Source organism: Diabrotica undecimpunctata, chromosome 11, assembly GCF_040954645.1.
Source record: "Diabrotica undecimpunctata isolate CICGRU chromosome 11, icDiaUnde3, whole genome shotgun sequence".
NCBI classification, from domain to species: Eukaryota; Metazoa; Arthropoda; class Insecta; order Coleoptera; family Chrysomelidae; genus Diabrotica; species Diabrotica undecimpunctata.
Window position 1 is genome coordinate 2248234 of NC_092813.1, and position 15165 is coordinate 2263398.

Genomic DNA, 15165 nt, shown 5'->3' on the forward strand with positions numbered 1-15165 from the left:
GACAATGAAAAACTATGCTTCGTTCACACAAACTGAATCTAATCGATACAACTGTATAGGTTGGAGTATTAATGACACACCAACAGTTGCTGATAAAGCAGGAAATTTTAATGTTTGTATTCCACTCAAACTTGTACTTGGATTTTTTGAAGATTTTACAAAAATTCTTATTAACATACGCCAAGAACTCGTATTGATAAGAAGTTCAACTGATTTAAATGCAGTAATGTCTACAGTAGAAACTGAACTGAAACCAAAAGTGGAAATATTTAAATTAATATGGAAAATGCCTCATATTCAAGTGTCCGATTCAGAAAAGTTACGTTTATATAAATTTATTGAAAATGGGTCCAGTTTGGAGCTTGCATATAGAAGCTGGGAATATCATGAAATTCCTCTACTGCCTCAGACAATGAAATTTAACTGGAATGTAAAAACTACCAGTCTATTGGAGAGACCACGATTTGTTTTGTTTGCATTACAAACTGCCAAAAAGAATGCAATAAAAGAAGAGAACAGCTATTTTGATCACTGTAATCTTACAAACTTAAAGCTATTTCTAAATTCTGAAATGTACCCGTATGACAATTTGAACTTGAACTTTAGTAAAAGACATTATGCCCTTGCATATGAAATGTATGCACAATTTCAACCGTCGTACTATTACAAATCCATAGGAGATCCATGCCTTACTATGTTACAATTCTGTGCTGTTGCTCCGATATTTGTTATTGATTGCAGCAGACAAAATGAATCAATTAAATCAGGAAGTGTCGATATGAGAATAGAAATAGAAACTAATAAGAATATACCAGCTAACACAACTGCTTATTGTATAATTATACATGACCGTATTGTTAAATATAATCCTCTAACCAATGTAGTTCAAATGTTTTAACTGTAGTTCATCTAATGAAGCAAATCTGTACTTTGGGTTTTTTTAAGTATAAATAAAAAGTTAAAAAAAAAGTTTACTCTTATTTAACACCCTGTACACAATAAATATTTTCATAACCTTGTTGACATAAGTGTCTAATTGGGGGCTAGACTAGTACCAAATCTGAAAGCTGTTCAAGACCTGTTCAAAGCTGATCAGGACCTGTTCAAGACCTGTTCGAGACCTGTTCAAGACCTGTTCAAGACCTGTTCAAAGCTGTTCAAGACCTGTTCAAGACCTGTTCAAAGCTGTTCAAGACCTGTTCAAGACCTGTTCAAGACCTGTTCGAGACCTGTTCAAAGCTGTTCAAGACCTGTTCGAGACCTGTTCAAAGCTGTTCAAGACCTGTTCAAGACCTGTTCAAGACCTGTTCGAGACCTGTTCAAAGCTGATCAGGACCTGTTCGAGACCTGTTCAAAGCTGTTCAAGACCTGTTCAAGACCTGTTCAAGACCTGTTCGAGACCTGTTCAAAGCTGATCAGGACCTGTTCGGGACCTGATCCAGAGCTGTTCAGAAGTTAAGCGAATACCTACATTTTACGATGAATAAAGATTTGAAAAGACAACTTATAACTAAACGGAGAAACATCCAAAGTAAATTAAGACAATTAAAACAAGGACAAATAATCCAAGAAGATTTATTTAATCCAATTACAAAACACTTGAAAAATATCGAGAACAAGTTAAATAGTTCACAAAATTCCAGTCCAGAAAATGAAACAAAAAACGATGAACCTTTAAGGTACATTAAAAACGATGATGACGATAATGAAACTACTGACTTTGAAACAAGTGAAATCAAACAATCGATATTGGACAACATTGAAGTGGATGATATAAAAGAACAGATTAAAAATGATAAACACTCTGAAAATCGATTTGAAGATATTGCTAACCAGGCGCGTGTAGACTACTGGGATCAATATGATCCATTGCCTAGGAAATATATTACAAATATGCACGCTGATGTTCTAAACAAAGAATTTGATCATAAATATGGAATTCGATTTGATGAAACATCTGAAAAGCTACTGATTGGGAATTCTGAAATAGATTTAGATGGTGCTGATATTCTTTTAAAAAAGAAAAGGTACAGGGGAACACCAGGTTTATATGAGCTTTTGTTTAAGAAATATCCAGCTAGTTTTACAGATGAAGATGAGAATAACTATAAAAAGATAGTTGTAGCGACTAATGCTCACAGAAGGCATTACAGATCAAGTAAACAGATAGATGGTAGTAGATTAGAAAAATATAAAAAAATAATTGCACCAATAACAGAAGGTAAAGGATTGGTTATGGAAGTAAACAACAATAAAATCGATTACGTCCACTGGGATGATCCAAATGAACTTGTAGAGCGATTACGTTTATTACTATCTTCACAGCTAGCTGGCCATACAGGACATACAAATGAAATAAATTCAATTATTGAAGAACTAAAAGAGGCAAACATTATAGAATAAATATCATGTCTGTTAAAAGAGATATCGTTAATGAGTTACACAAACCTGCAAGAATTAACTTTAAAAGACGAAGAATTATTATAAAATCTCTTAATGATTTGTTCCAAGCCGACTTGATTGATATGCAAAAATATTCAAATACAAACAGAAATTTCAAATATATTTTGGTTGTAATAAATTGTTTTTCAAAATTTTTATGGGCTTTACCACTAAAAAATAAATCAGGTGTTGAAGTAGCCAAATGTATGGAGTATGTGTTTAAACAGCAAAAACCAAATAATCTTCAAACAGATATGGGAACTGAATTTTTTAATCCACATATGAAAAAATTGATGAAAAAATATAATATTAATCATTACAATGTATACAGTGAAAAAAAGGCTGCGATTGCTGAGCGAGTTATTCGCACGATTAAATCAATGATTTGGAAACAGTTTAGTTTCAACGGTACCTACAAATGGATTGATAATTTACAACAAGTTGTTATTGAATACAACAATAAAGTTCACAGAACAATAGGAATGAAACCAGTGGATGTTAAGAAGAAGCATGAAAAACTATTGTTAAACACTGTATACAATCACATTAAAATTGTCGATTTGGAAAGTCAAAAATTTCATATTGGTGATCATGTACGCATTTCAAAACATCGAGGAGTTTTTGACAAAAAATACAATCCAAATTGGTCTAATGAAATTTTCACTGTTTATAAAATAAAACTGGGAAACCCTATTACATATTATTTAAAAGACTATAAAGGTGAAGAAATTCTTGGGGGATTTTATAAGGACCAGTTACAAAAAGTTAAACATAAAGACAGTTATTTAGTTGAAAAGGTATTAAAGAGAAAGAAAAATAAAATTTTTGTCAAGTGGTTAGGTTTTGATAGTTCTCACAACTCATGGATAGATCAAAGTGACGCAATATAATAAAGAGGGGATAGAAAAATATGTAAAAGACGTTCCACTTGCAAGATTTTGTTTGTTGTTAGAGAATATCGAGAGAGTGAAAACATGTTCATTGTGGATATCCAAGGTTTCTCTTTTCCTGGGGAAGATGTATTTCTTTGTAGGGAAATTGCTATTTTAGATCCTACTACCGAAAACATTATACACAGAATGGTTGTTTTACCAGTAACAGAAGCAATGATAAATAATTCATATATAAAATGTATCGAACAACAATGTGTTCAAAACCATGGTTTAAATTGGCAATCTTGGCATTTTTGTGATACTCATCTAAAATATGAAGAAATTTCAAAATTTTTACACGACAACGTATTAGACGAAACAATATTGGTAAGAAATCATGAAACAAAAAAATATTTGGAAAAATTCATGGAAAATCGCATTGATTGTGTAGAAGATGAACCTAATATACTTTCCGATGAGACTATGAATCATATTTTTAAATCACATCCATGTTTTCAACATAACAATGAAAATTTACAATGTGCTCTAAACAATGTATTTAATATTCATTATTGGTATAAATATTGTAGAAAGTGTTGACAATAAAAAAATAAAAATTAAAAATAGTCTTTTATTAATAGATACACACAAGACATTTATTTTTAAATTGATACCAGACATGAAGCTTGTAAAACAAAAGACTACGCTTGATGTGGAGAATAATTTATTGGAACCAATTGAGAATAAGTTTAAAAAGCATGGAGTTTTGTTCCCTTCAACTATTCGATGTCTTATAGTTGGCCCTTCAAATTGTGGTAAGACCAATGTGATGATAAGTCTATTGGAACATGCTAATGGATTAAAATTTGAAAATGTGTATATTTACTCAAAATCATTAATGCAACCAAAGTACAAATATTTAGAAACTTTGCTAGAACCAATTAAAGGAATAGGATATTATACTTACAGTGGAAGTACGGATATAATGCACCCATCTGAAGCGAAGCCCAATTCAATTTTTATCTTTGATGATGTTGCTTGTGACAACCAAGATGTTATTCGAGAATACTTTAGCATGTCTCGACATTCTCAGGTGGATCCATTTTATTTGAGTCAGAGTTATGCAAAAATACCTAAACACCTTATAAGAGACAATGCAAATATTTTAATTGTATTCAAACAAGACGATTTAAACCTAAAACACATTTACAATGACCACGTCGGAACAGATATGACTTTTGAAGATTTAAAAAAAATATGTTCGATATGCTGGAAAGAGAATTATGGATTCTTATCAATTTTTAAAGACAGTGAAATAAAGAATGGTCGATATAGAAAAAAAATTGATCAATATTTTTTATTAGAATAAAAGTTGTAAGTAATAAATAAATAAAGAGATATTATTAAAAAGTATTTTATTATAATCTATAAAAATATATACACAGATATACATACAAAAATATTTTCCTCTCGCTCAATCTTCATTCCAATACCAACACATATCTGAAATAAAATATATACTAGTTACCTTTTTTCTAGTGGGAAGCAGAAAGCACTTACTTGTTTATTATGTCCTTTGACTTAGAAAATGATCTATATTCAGATCATTCTCATCACATTCTTCTTCTATATGTACTATTGTACTTGGAGGAACCGTTCTTTGCTTCTTGCTTGATGTTGAGGCAAGAGCCTCATCCGGTGCCTCTTGTATGTATAGTGGTCTCTTCAACCCAAGTTGCTTTTGGACTTGTTGATGTCGCTCAAACTCTTCCAATTCATCGTCCAACAAGTTAAATCTGTATCTTTTTACGACATTCTCTAAAATTTGGAATTCTTGCTCTGTCTTTACTTTGGTCCTCATATACCGAACCGGAAGATTCCCAAATTTCTTTTTAAGACTTTTGCTATTGGGTGTATAGCTGAGACTCACAAATATTTTACTTCCCTTAAGAGACACCTCTTTGACACCATATCTAAAATTTAACGAAATTAAACAATCATAAATAAAAATGTTATTAAAATACGATCATTAGAATAAAAAATACATAGATAGAATATAGAAAAAAGAAATTAGATAAATTAGTAAAATATCAAGAGGTAAAACAAAATAAAATAAAATTATTATAAATATTTAGATAAACAATAAAATCAAATGCAAATGTGGTGAAATAAACAAGGAAAAAAGTGTATAAATAATAAACTCAATACTTACACAAACAATTCCTTTATAATAAGGAAAGCCGTTTCAATAGGAAAATGAACCGGATCTTCAGTTAAAATTACCAACTGACAGGGTACTGTTGCCATTCTTGATGTTGTTTGTTCACTGCTTGCTACTTACAATTGGATTAGTCTTAAACGACTGTCTGTATTTATAACAAGAAACAGAAAAAAAACAATTTAACATTAAACTGACTTTGTAATTTTAAAACATTGCAAATAACTTATTTACATCAGAGTTAACCCTTTTGACCCATAAAAATGCAGTCACGTTGAACAACATCTTATTTGCGTCAGATTTAATCTTTTGACCCATAAAAATGCAGTCACATTGAATAACAACTTATCTGCATCAGATTTGATCTTTCTGACCTCTAAAAATACAATCACGTTTAATAACAACTAGTTTGCAGAATTATTGATAAATTTAAACTTTTTGATCCTAAAATATAATCACGTTGAATAACAAGTTACAGAAATACGTCAATTGATTTTTTTTTACTGGATAAGTATAAATTGGAGAGCATCCTAATATTTGGGTTTTATTTGTGCATTCGAAAGTTACCAAGTTAAGTTGAACCAGTTACTAGTGAAAAAAAATGAGTCAGCAAGTAGTCGATGAACTTTCCAACCAGATTGTAGAGAAGATGGAATCGGTAAGTAGATTAATTAAGAGAAAATCTGATTTACGAAACGTAATAAGATATTTGAAAAAACAAATTTTTATTTTGAATAAATGTTTAAAGAATAGGGTTTCTTGTGTTAAAAATTTTCACTGTATAGAAGCAAATTTAACTATTCTTAAAACATATCTTGAAAACTTTAAGAACAGACTAAATGCTAGAAAAACTCTTAAAAGGTGTTTATTGTGGCAGGATGTGGAATCTTGTTTTAATAGTAGAATAAAAACAGGGCTAATAGTCAATTTAAAATATAAAGAACCCAAAATATTTTTGGAAAAAGCTTTTAGGAGTTTTTCAATTCAAATTAGAAAAAGTTTGTTGTCGTGTCTTTTAAAAGTTAATTTGATTTTATATGGTGTTTTTATCAAACCACAAAATGGTGAAACCTCTATTAAACATTTTTCAACCAAAAATGTAACAATTGACCAAAATACAGACCTCAAGGATTGGTATAAAATTAATTGTATTAATGTGATTTTAAAAAAATTTGAGGAATTTCAAGAAAGAGATAGTGGTTGGGCACTATCACAGATTCTACATTTAAAAGTTAATATAAATAGGTATAATCCAATACTGAGTGGTATTTCCACCTATGTTAAATTACCTAAATATATAAGCAATACAAAGAGTGTAATTAACATTAAAAATTCTGATCCTTATTGTTTTCTCTGGTCAATTGTTGCAGCGTTACATCCTGCTAAAATCAATGTTACACGAACCTCATCTTATCCTCATTTTAGTAAGATATTAAAGTATCATAATATCAGTTTTCCCATTGACATAAAAGATATCCCTAAATTTGAAAATTTAAATAAACTTTCAATAAATGTTTTTACAACAAAAGGAACAGGAAAGGAAATTTTACCTTTGCTATTAAGTAAGACTAGTTTTTCTCCTCGTATTAATTTACTTTTAATTCATTCTCAAGATAATAGTACAAATAATAATAGTAGTGATGAGGATGATGGTCCTTTGTGTAGAAAAGATCTATTTCATTTTGCTTATATTAAAAATTTTTCAAGATTAGTAAATCAACAAGTTAAAAATGTTAGAAACAAAAAATGGTTTTGTGAAAGATGTTTTAATCATTTTAGTAATGATGCACTCTTACAAAATCATTTAGAGGACTGTATTAATTCAAATTCAGTTAAGATGGTTTTACCAACAGAAAAGAATAATATTATGAAATTTAAAAATTTTAAACATAAAGAACTTGTTCCTTTTGTTATTTATGCTGATCTAGAAAGTATTCTTATAAAATGCATTGACAATAACAATGATCCTAATATAAAAACTTATTTGTCTCAAAAGCATGAAGCTTTTAGTATAGCTTATTATTTTAAATCTTCTTATAATGATTCCTTATCATACTATAAATCATTTACCGGTCACGACTGTCTTGTGTGGTTTGTAAGAGAACTTGAAAAGATAGCAAAGAGAATAACTAGAGAAAATTTATTGCAAAAATTCAACAAGTTAGGTCCATTAACTGATAAAGAAAGACATGATTTTAATTTGAGTTTTGTTTGTCATATTTGCACTAAACCTATAGTCGATCCATTGGATAAAGTTAGAGATCATTGTCATATTACAGGAAAATTTCGAGGAGCTGCTCATAGATCTTGTAATGCTAATTATCAAAATACCCATACAATTCCGATTGCATTTCATAATCTCTCTGGCTATGACGCACATTTTTTAATTAAAAGCCTTAATAATAACGTTAAAGGTAATATATCACTACTTCCTCTAAACAAAGAGAGGTATATATCATTTACCAAATACATTCAAAATACAAATATTAATTTTAGGTTTATAGATTCGTTTCGATTTATGTCTGATTCATTAGATAAACTTTCCTGTAATCTAGATGATGATCAAAAACAAATAACGAGAAGGTACTTTGAAGATGATTTTAAATTTAATTTAGTTAAACGAAAAGGTGTTTTCCCATATGAATACCTCGATAATTGGGAAAAGTTGCAAGATACTTGCTTGCCACCTATTGATAGTTTCTTTAGTAAAATTAATAATGAAGGAATAACTCATGAGGATTATCAACACGCATGCACTGTTTGGAACACGTTTGAGATAAAAAACTTGCAAGAGTACGCGGAATTATATTTAAAAACTGACGTATTACTTTTAAGTGATATTTTTGAAAACTTTAGACTGATGTGTTTAAAAACATACGGTTTAGATAGTTTGCATTATTTTACTTTACCAGGGTTAGCATTTGATGCCATGTTAAAAGTAACAAATGTAGAATTAGAGCTTTTAACAGATATCGAAATGGTTTTGTTCTTTGAAAAAGCAAAACGAGGAGGAGTGTCACAATGTAGTAACAGATATGCAGAAGCGAACAATAAGTACATGTGTGATAAATATAATCCTGGTAAAGAGACCTCTTATACAATGTACTTTGATGTGAACAATCTATATGGTTCAGCTATGATTTATTTCCTTCCTTATGGAGGATTTGAATGGATACCCTTAAATGATATTTACAATTACAATATATTAAATTGTCCCAATGATAGTGAATACGGATACATGCTGGAAGTGGACCTTGAGTATCCAAAAGAACTTTTTAATTCACACAAAGATTTGCCATTGTGTCCAGAACACATAACTCCACCAACTTCTAATTCTACCATTAAAAAACTCTTAACGACATTGTATGATAAAAAGAAGTATGTTATTCATTATATGTATTTAAAACAAGTTATTAGCTTGGGACTGAAGCTTGCTAAGATTCATCGATGCCTAAAATTTAAACAATCACCTTGGTTAAAGAAATATATTGACTTAAACATTGAATTGAGAAAGGAGAGCAAAAATGAATTTGAAAAAAATTTATTCAAACTTTTTATAAACGCTCCGTATGGCAAAAGTATAGAGAATGTACGTAAATATAAGGATATAAAAATTGTAAACAAACTGGGTGGTACATACGGTGCTAACTATTACATTTCCCAACCGAATTTTCATAGTTGTACCATATTTGATGAAAATATGGTAATAATTGAAATGCAAAAACAGAAAATTAATTTTAACAAACCTATTTACATTGGGATGTGTATTTTAGATATTTCGAAAACAATTTTGTATGACTTCCATTATAATTATATTAAAAAAAAATTTCAAGATAAAGCCAAGTTATTATACACGGACACAGATAGTTTAATATATCAGTTTTTTGTTGATGATATATATGCTCATATTAAAGAGGATATTCATAAGTTTGACACATCAGAGTACACTGAAAATAATGTCTATAACATTCCCTTAAGGAATAAAAAAGTATTGGGCTTGATGAAAGATGAAAACAAAGGTCAAATTATGACACATTTTATAGGATTGCGCTCAAAAATGTACACGATAAAAACTTTAAATCAGGATCAGGAAATTAAAAAAGCAAAAGGAATTAAGAAATCAGCTTTAAAGGAACTAACTTATGAAGATTATTATAAAAGTTTATTTAAAAAAACAATTGTAGAGGTTTCCCAAAATTCTATTGTCTCCAAAAAACATGACGTCTACACAATAACTCAAAGAAAAGTTGCACTTAGTCCATATGATGATAAAAGAATGGTTAATTTTTTAAGCACTGACACTTTACCATGGGGTTTCAATGATAAATAATTCTTAAATACGTTTGATAGTAAAAAAGTTCCTTATTCTTTATTTATTATTTTGGTAATAAATAAAAGTTTGTTTTTTAAATTATCTTTCTATTTTTGTACATCAGGTTTTCTTTAACCGATTAATCTACAAATTAAAATGGGTCCTCTATGGTGTGGTAAGTTATTTCACATATAACTTAAAAAATATATCGGTAATTAAAGCTGTTTTTTTTTCTTTAGAAAAGTAAATTGTCATGGGAAAAAGTTTTTACCGACCAAAAAAGATTTATAAAATTACAATCGAATACAAGAAGAAAAATAATACCATACACCCAACCTACTACTTCTATCATCAAAATGTATGGAACGTTATGGTGTGAAAACTGTAAAAAATTCTTTTGTTTTTGTCAAACTTCTTTAGAGATGCATGGAGCCATATTACCTGACTTGTATTGTTTCGAAACCATGCCTAAATCATAACACACAAAGGTAGTAGTATTTGTAAAACAAATATTTCTTAATTAATTATTTTTATGTTTCAGCCTTTAGACCATGTAATTCCAAAGAACCGCGAATCCCTCCAGAAGATCAGGGATGGAATCGTATCCAATGAAGTGGTCAGGTACAAGGACCGGTACGATTCCCAAATATTACGGGGTCATTCTTCACATCATGATAACTTGGTGAGAGCGAGTTACATGGATTCTGTGACGAGGGACTATTATCGACAGGTTAAGAAAAATATACATTATAACAGTAGAGTGTATATTTTTAATCAGATAAATAACTTGTTTCAAAACAAATAAAATTTATAGTATCAATCCAATATTGTTTTATTTACATCTACCCACATATATCATTAAAATATATATACACAATAAAGCATTTATGTGATACATAGTTATTTTTCCTTTTCCTTTCAAAAGTAAAGATAAGACTAGGCAGGCTAGGCTAGGCAGGCTATACAGATATATCTAAGCATCGTACACAAAATTTTTGACGCAACAACACCTAAAATATTTCCAAGTCTCAATACAAAATTTATTTTTTCGATCACCCTGTACAAATTTAACGAAAAGAAGAGGAGATGAAGCGATAAGCGATGAGTTTTGCACTCGACATACAAGGTGGTCCGTTCCACTCAAAGACACCCCCTCTGGTCATTGTCGACCGATTCTTTTACTTCTTCAGGACAGGTAAGACAAAGAAGAGACAAGTGTAAAAACATACAGGTAACGTAGGTGACAATTCTTCGGCTGAGAAGAAGAGATCTAGAGATAAGCGACTAGTTCTTACGACCCTCTGGTCATTGTTGATCACTTCTTCGGGAGAGAAGAAGAAGAGATCAAGCGATAAGCGACCAGTTCTTACAACCCTCTGGTCATTGTCGATCACTTCTTGTACTTCTTGTACACCCCCAAGGTCAAATCATGGCATCGATACCTTCGCATCGGAGACCCTGATGGACAGGTTACCAAAGTGATTCAGGACCCCGCTTCCTTATCTACTAATAGACACTACTTAAGTTTATAAATAATTTAAGCAAGTAATGTAAATTACCACTCTAAAATATTTAACTGCATTAACCAAGTATTTGTGAAATTTCTCAATGACTAAATTGATTGATATTTAAATAAATTTGAAGTTCCAAAATGTACCTGCTGTAAAATTTGAAAGTCTACGACTAATCAAATTATTGGCAACATCGCAAGAGTTTAGTTGTGTACGCGAAGGTATACATACGGATCCCAAAAGTGTTTTAACCTATTACAGAGTTCACTTAATCCTACGTGTTGCTCGGAGTCTACATAAAGCGCTACGCAGATAATAATATACACGGTGTATATTCTACTGGAGTTAGTATAATACCGTTTTAGAACGGAGCTTACATTAACCGCTAGATGTATATATATATATATATATATATATATATATATATATATATATATATATATATATATATATATATATATATATACATCTAGCGGTTAATCTGAGCTCCGTTCTAAAACGGTATCATACTAACTCCAGTAGAATATACACCGTGTATAGTATTATCTAAGTAGCGCTTTATTTAGACTCCGACCAACATGTAGGATTAAGTGGACTCCACAACAGGATAAATCATTTGTGGGATCCGTATTTACCATTTTGCGTACACTTCTAATCTCCTGAGATGTTGCCAATAATTGTATTAGTAGTAGATTTTCAAATTTTACAGCTGGTACATTTTGGAACTTGAAATTTATTTAAATATCCATCAATTTAGTCATGGAGGAATTTCAGGATTATTTGGCTAATGTAGTTAAATATAAATTGTTAACCGACACATAACTTTATTTTACTTTTTAGTTTTAATAAACAAGGCGGTAATTTATATTACTTGTTTTATATATTTTTAAACATAAGAAAGTGTCTATTATAAACGTGGAAAAGTTAAGTTTCCATTTTTATTAATTAGTATTTTTTATTAAAAGGCATTGTCACTAAAACATTTAGTTCATAAATGTACGTACATCGGATAGAGTAATCGTGTAACAGTTTATGAAAGTAGAAGCCCCTTCGGTAGGATTATAATGCTTGTTACCCTATTAATATAATTAAAGAAAACTCAAACAACAGGGAGATCTTTGTAATTTTTGGATTACTGCAGTTTATGACATGCAATGTTTGTTTTATAGCGTAGTTGAATTTAAACTACAATAATTTATAAATCAATCTTTAATAACATACTTTTTTACTGCCTAATTTCAATAGATATGTCGATTTTTAATTAAAATATTTAATGCATTAAAGTCGCGTAGAGATTTTCACTAAACATTTAATTTTAAAGCTATTATTATAATAGTCTAAAAAAAAGTATAAAAGTCTAGGGAATTCAATATCCCACTATGGATTTGTTTTATAGATTATCGTAAAGCGTTCGACAGAGTCAAATGGATACACTTATGACTGATACCAAAAGAATTAGGTGTACAACAACACCTAATTTTGCTTATAACTGAACTGTACGAACACACTACTGGACCATTTAAACTAACATTAAAAGAAAATTGAAAATCAAAACGAAATATAAGTATCTGGGAAAAATTTCTCAAACGATATTAATATTAAAAGGGACTTTAAAGAGCATCTGACAAAGCATGCTAAACCTTAAGGCGACTAAACCACACAAAATGGTTATTTGAGAAAAATTATAGCTCGTTCCAGAAAGAATTGTAAATATAATAACATTAATGTAGATTAAGAAGAAACGCTGAAGAAAAAACAGTAGCGGTTAGCCTAAATAAAGAAAGGCAAAAAGAAAATGTAATTTGATGTTTTGAAAAAATCTGATCCGAAAACTGTATGAAAAACATCTCATAGTATAGACATAGAGCGCGGCGGTGCCTCTACCGTCTGGCGGCCTATATCGGAAACTTTTACTACCATTTGACTATTTGTGTACAATTTTGTGTATGGTTAAGTGGCACACCACAAAAAGTGTTTTTATTTTCTCTTTTGTTCAACAATTAGAATTATACTTCTAGATGTTCCAATACAATAAAGGATAATAAACATAAAGCACAGGGTAAAAATTTTTATTATTTTCTCTGCACTAGTTATTATAAACACATAAGCTATACTACAATTAAAAACTATGACCACTATGAAAAAAATACGGTAGACTATGACTACATTTGTGCTTTGGCACTATAGTAAGAACAAGATAAAATTCTTAATTCCTACATAATTATATTAACGAGAAGTTAATAAAACTTTTGTTCGTTATCAGTAAGAGAAAGCGCATTTCAGAATATATTATGAAAAATGTTGTTGATATTACAATATCAGATGATAGGAATACAAAAATAAAAAACAACTTACCTTTTCAAAACAACAATCAATCACTTCATTTTATCACGAAAAATTTAAAAATTGCAATGTAATTGAACCCATTTTGCGAGCTATAGTTACATTGATACTTATGTGGCAATTAGCTGTAAAGTCATTAGTCTTTCGCGTCGTATCATATTTTCCTAATATTTTTTGTAGGCAAGCGGTTTAGTTTGTGTAATATAATATCCCCAATTCGTCTCATAATATTTAGTTTTCAAAACAGCTGTTAATAATTCGTTCACATTTTTTAAAGCTCTTTGCAGTACATTTGAAAATAAGTCGACAGTAAGATACTTTATTAATTAGTTTATTAGGTAAGCCTAGTTCTGCCATGGTATTTCATAGTTTTATTCTTATGATTATATCAGTGTTTGTTTAAAATCTATAAATAACTAGTTTAATGTTTTTTTTGTATTCCCAACATTTCTAATTAACTGCCTAATAGTCAATAATTGATTATTCACTCAATCGTTCCAGGTGTATTAGAAAAAATATTGTATATCCTAATAATTAATAGATATATAGCTTATATATAGCTCATATCGCTATAGTTTGTGTAGTACATTTTATTATCCCTTTTGTGTATGGTATGCTTTTCAGCAAGTTGGTACTTGCTCTTACTTCTAAATTGACAGATCAGCTGTTTAACTGCCTGTGCTTAACTTTCTTCTTCATTTTGCAAATATATATAAAATTTATAAAACTCTGACATACCATTAATTAAAATATTGGATACCCTATACTATTCAATCAACGGAAATACTAAGATCACACGGGGAGAATCTGTCTCTATCTAATTAGCCTTTTTCGGTCCATCTTTGGACATAGGCCTTCCCAATCCTTTTCCATTCTTCTCTGTCTGTCGGTATAGTTATCCACCTAGAGCCCACGTGCTTCTTGATATCATCTGCCCATCTCATTTGGGACCTTCCCCTGCTTCGTTTATATTCCCACGGTCTCCAACTTATAAGAATTTTGTTCCATTGGTCTTCTTTTTGTCTTATATTGTGCCCGGCAAATCTCCATTTCAATTTTGCAACTTCTTGTCTAACATCCCTCACTTTTGTTTTCTCTCTTATCCACTTGTTTCTCTTTTTATCCATTAGTCTTATGTGCAACATTTGTCTTTCCATTGCTCTTTGGGTTTTTATGGTTATGTCCATGTTTGCTTTTGTAAATGTCCACATTTGAGAACCATAATTTAGAACAGGGAGTACGCATTGATTGTATACTTTAGTCTTAAGATGCTGTGGATATCTTTTGTTTTTAAGAATGTAGCTTAGTTTGCCAAATGCCGCCCATGCCAGTCTAACTCGTCTTTTTATCTCTGCTGTTTGGTTTTCTTTGTTACGTTTTATAGTTTGACCCAGATATATATAATCCTGAACTTGTTCTACTTCATCTTGTCCGAACCTCATTGTGATGTTTTCATCTGTATTTGTT

At 30.2% G+C, this 15165-nt stretch overlaps 2 protein-coding genes across 2 annotated transcripts; one reads left to right on the forward strand and one right to left on the reverse strand.

Annotated features, from left to right (window-relative positions):
- Positions 1-3656: 3656 nt before the first annotated feature.
- Positions 3657-5671, reverse strand: LOC140452908 (uncharacterized). Its single transcript, XM_072547238.1, has 3 exons — positions 5527-5671; positions 4875-5287; positions 3657-4817 (listed from the first exon to the last, which is right to left on the reverse strand). The coding sequence occupies exons 1-2, from the start codon at positions 5619-5621 to the stop codon at positions 4882-4884; spliced, it is 501 nt and encodes a 166-aa protein (XP_072403339.1). The 5' UTR covers positions 5622-5671; the 3' UTR covers positions 3657-4817; positions 4875-4881.
- Positions 5672-7369: 1698 nt separating this feature from the next.
- On the forward strand, positions 7370-9330 carry LOC140452951 (uncharacterized). The gene is made up of 2 exons (XM_072547269.1): positions 7370-8910; positions 9306-9330. The coding sequence occupies exons 1-2, from the start codon at positions 7370-7372 to the stop codon at positions 9328-9330; spliced, it is 1566 nt and encodes a 521-aa protein (XP_072403370.1).
- The last annotated feature ends 5835 nt before the right edge of the window (positions 9331-15165 follow it).

What these genes read in the sequence shown, in the direction of transcription:
- LOC140452908 (XM_072547238.1), bottom strand. Translation starts at nt 5,621, where the DNA reads ATGGCAACAGTACCCTGTCAGTTGGTAATTTTAACTGAAGATCCGGTT. An exon ending in ATTATAAAGGAATTGTTTGT is followed by an intron (nt 5,288 to 5,526) that starts GTAAGTATTGAG and finishes GTTAAATTTTAG; the next exon opens with ATATGGTGTCAAAGAGGTGT.
- LOC140452951 (XM_072547269.1), top strand. Translation starts at nt 7,370, where the DNA reads ATGGTTTTACCAACAGAAAAGAATAATATTATGAAATTTAAAAATTTT. An exon ending in ACATTGTATGATAAAAAGAA is followed by an intron (nt 8,911 to 9,305) that starts GTATGTTATTCA and finishes TGTGTATTTTAG; the next exon opens with ATATTTCGAAAACAATTTTG.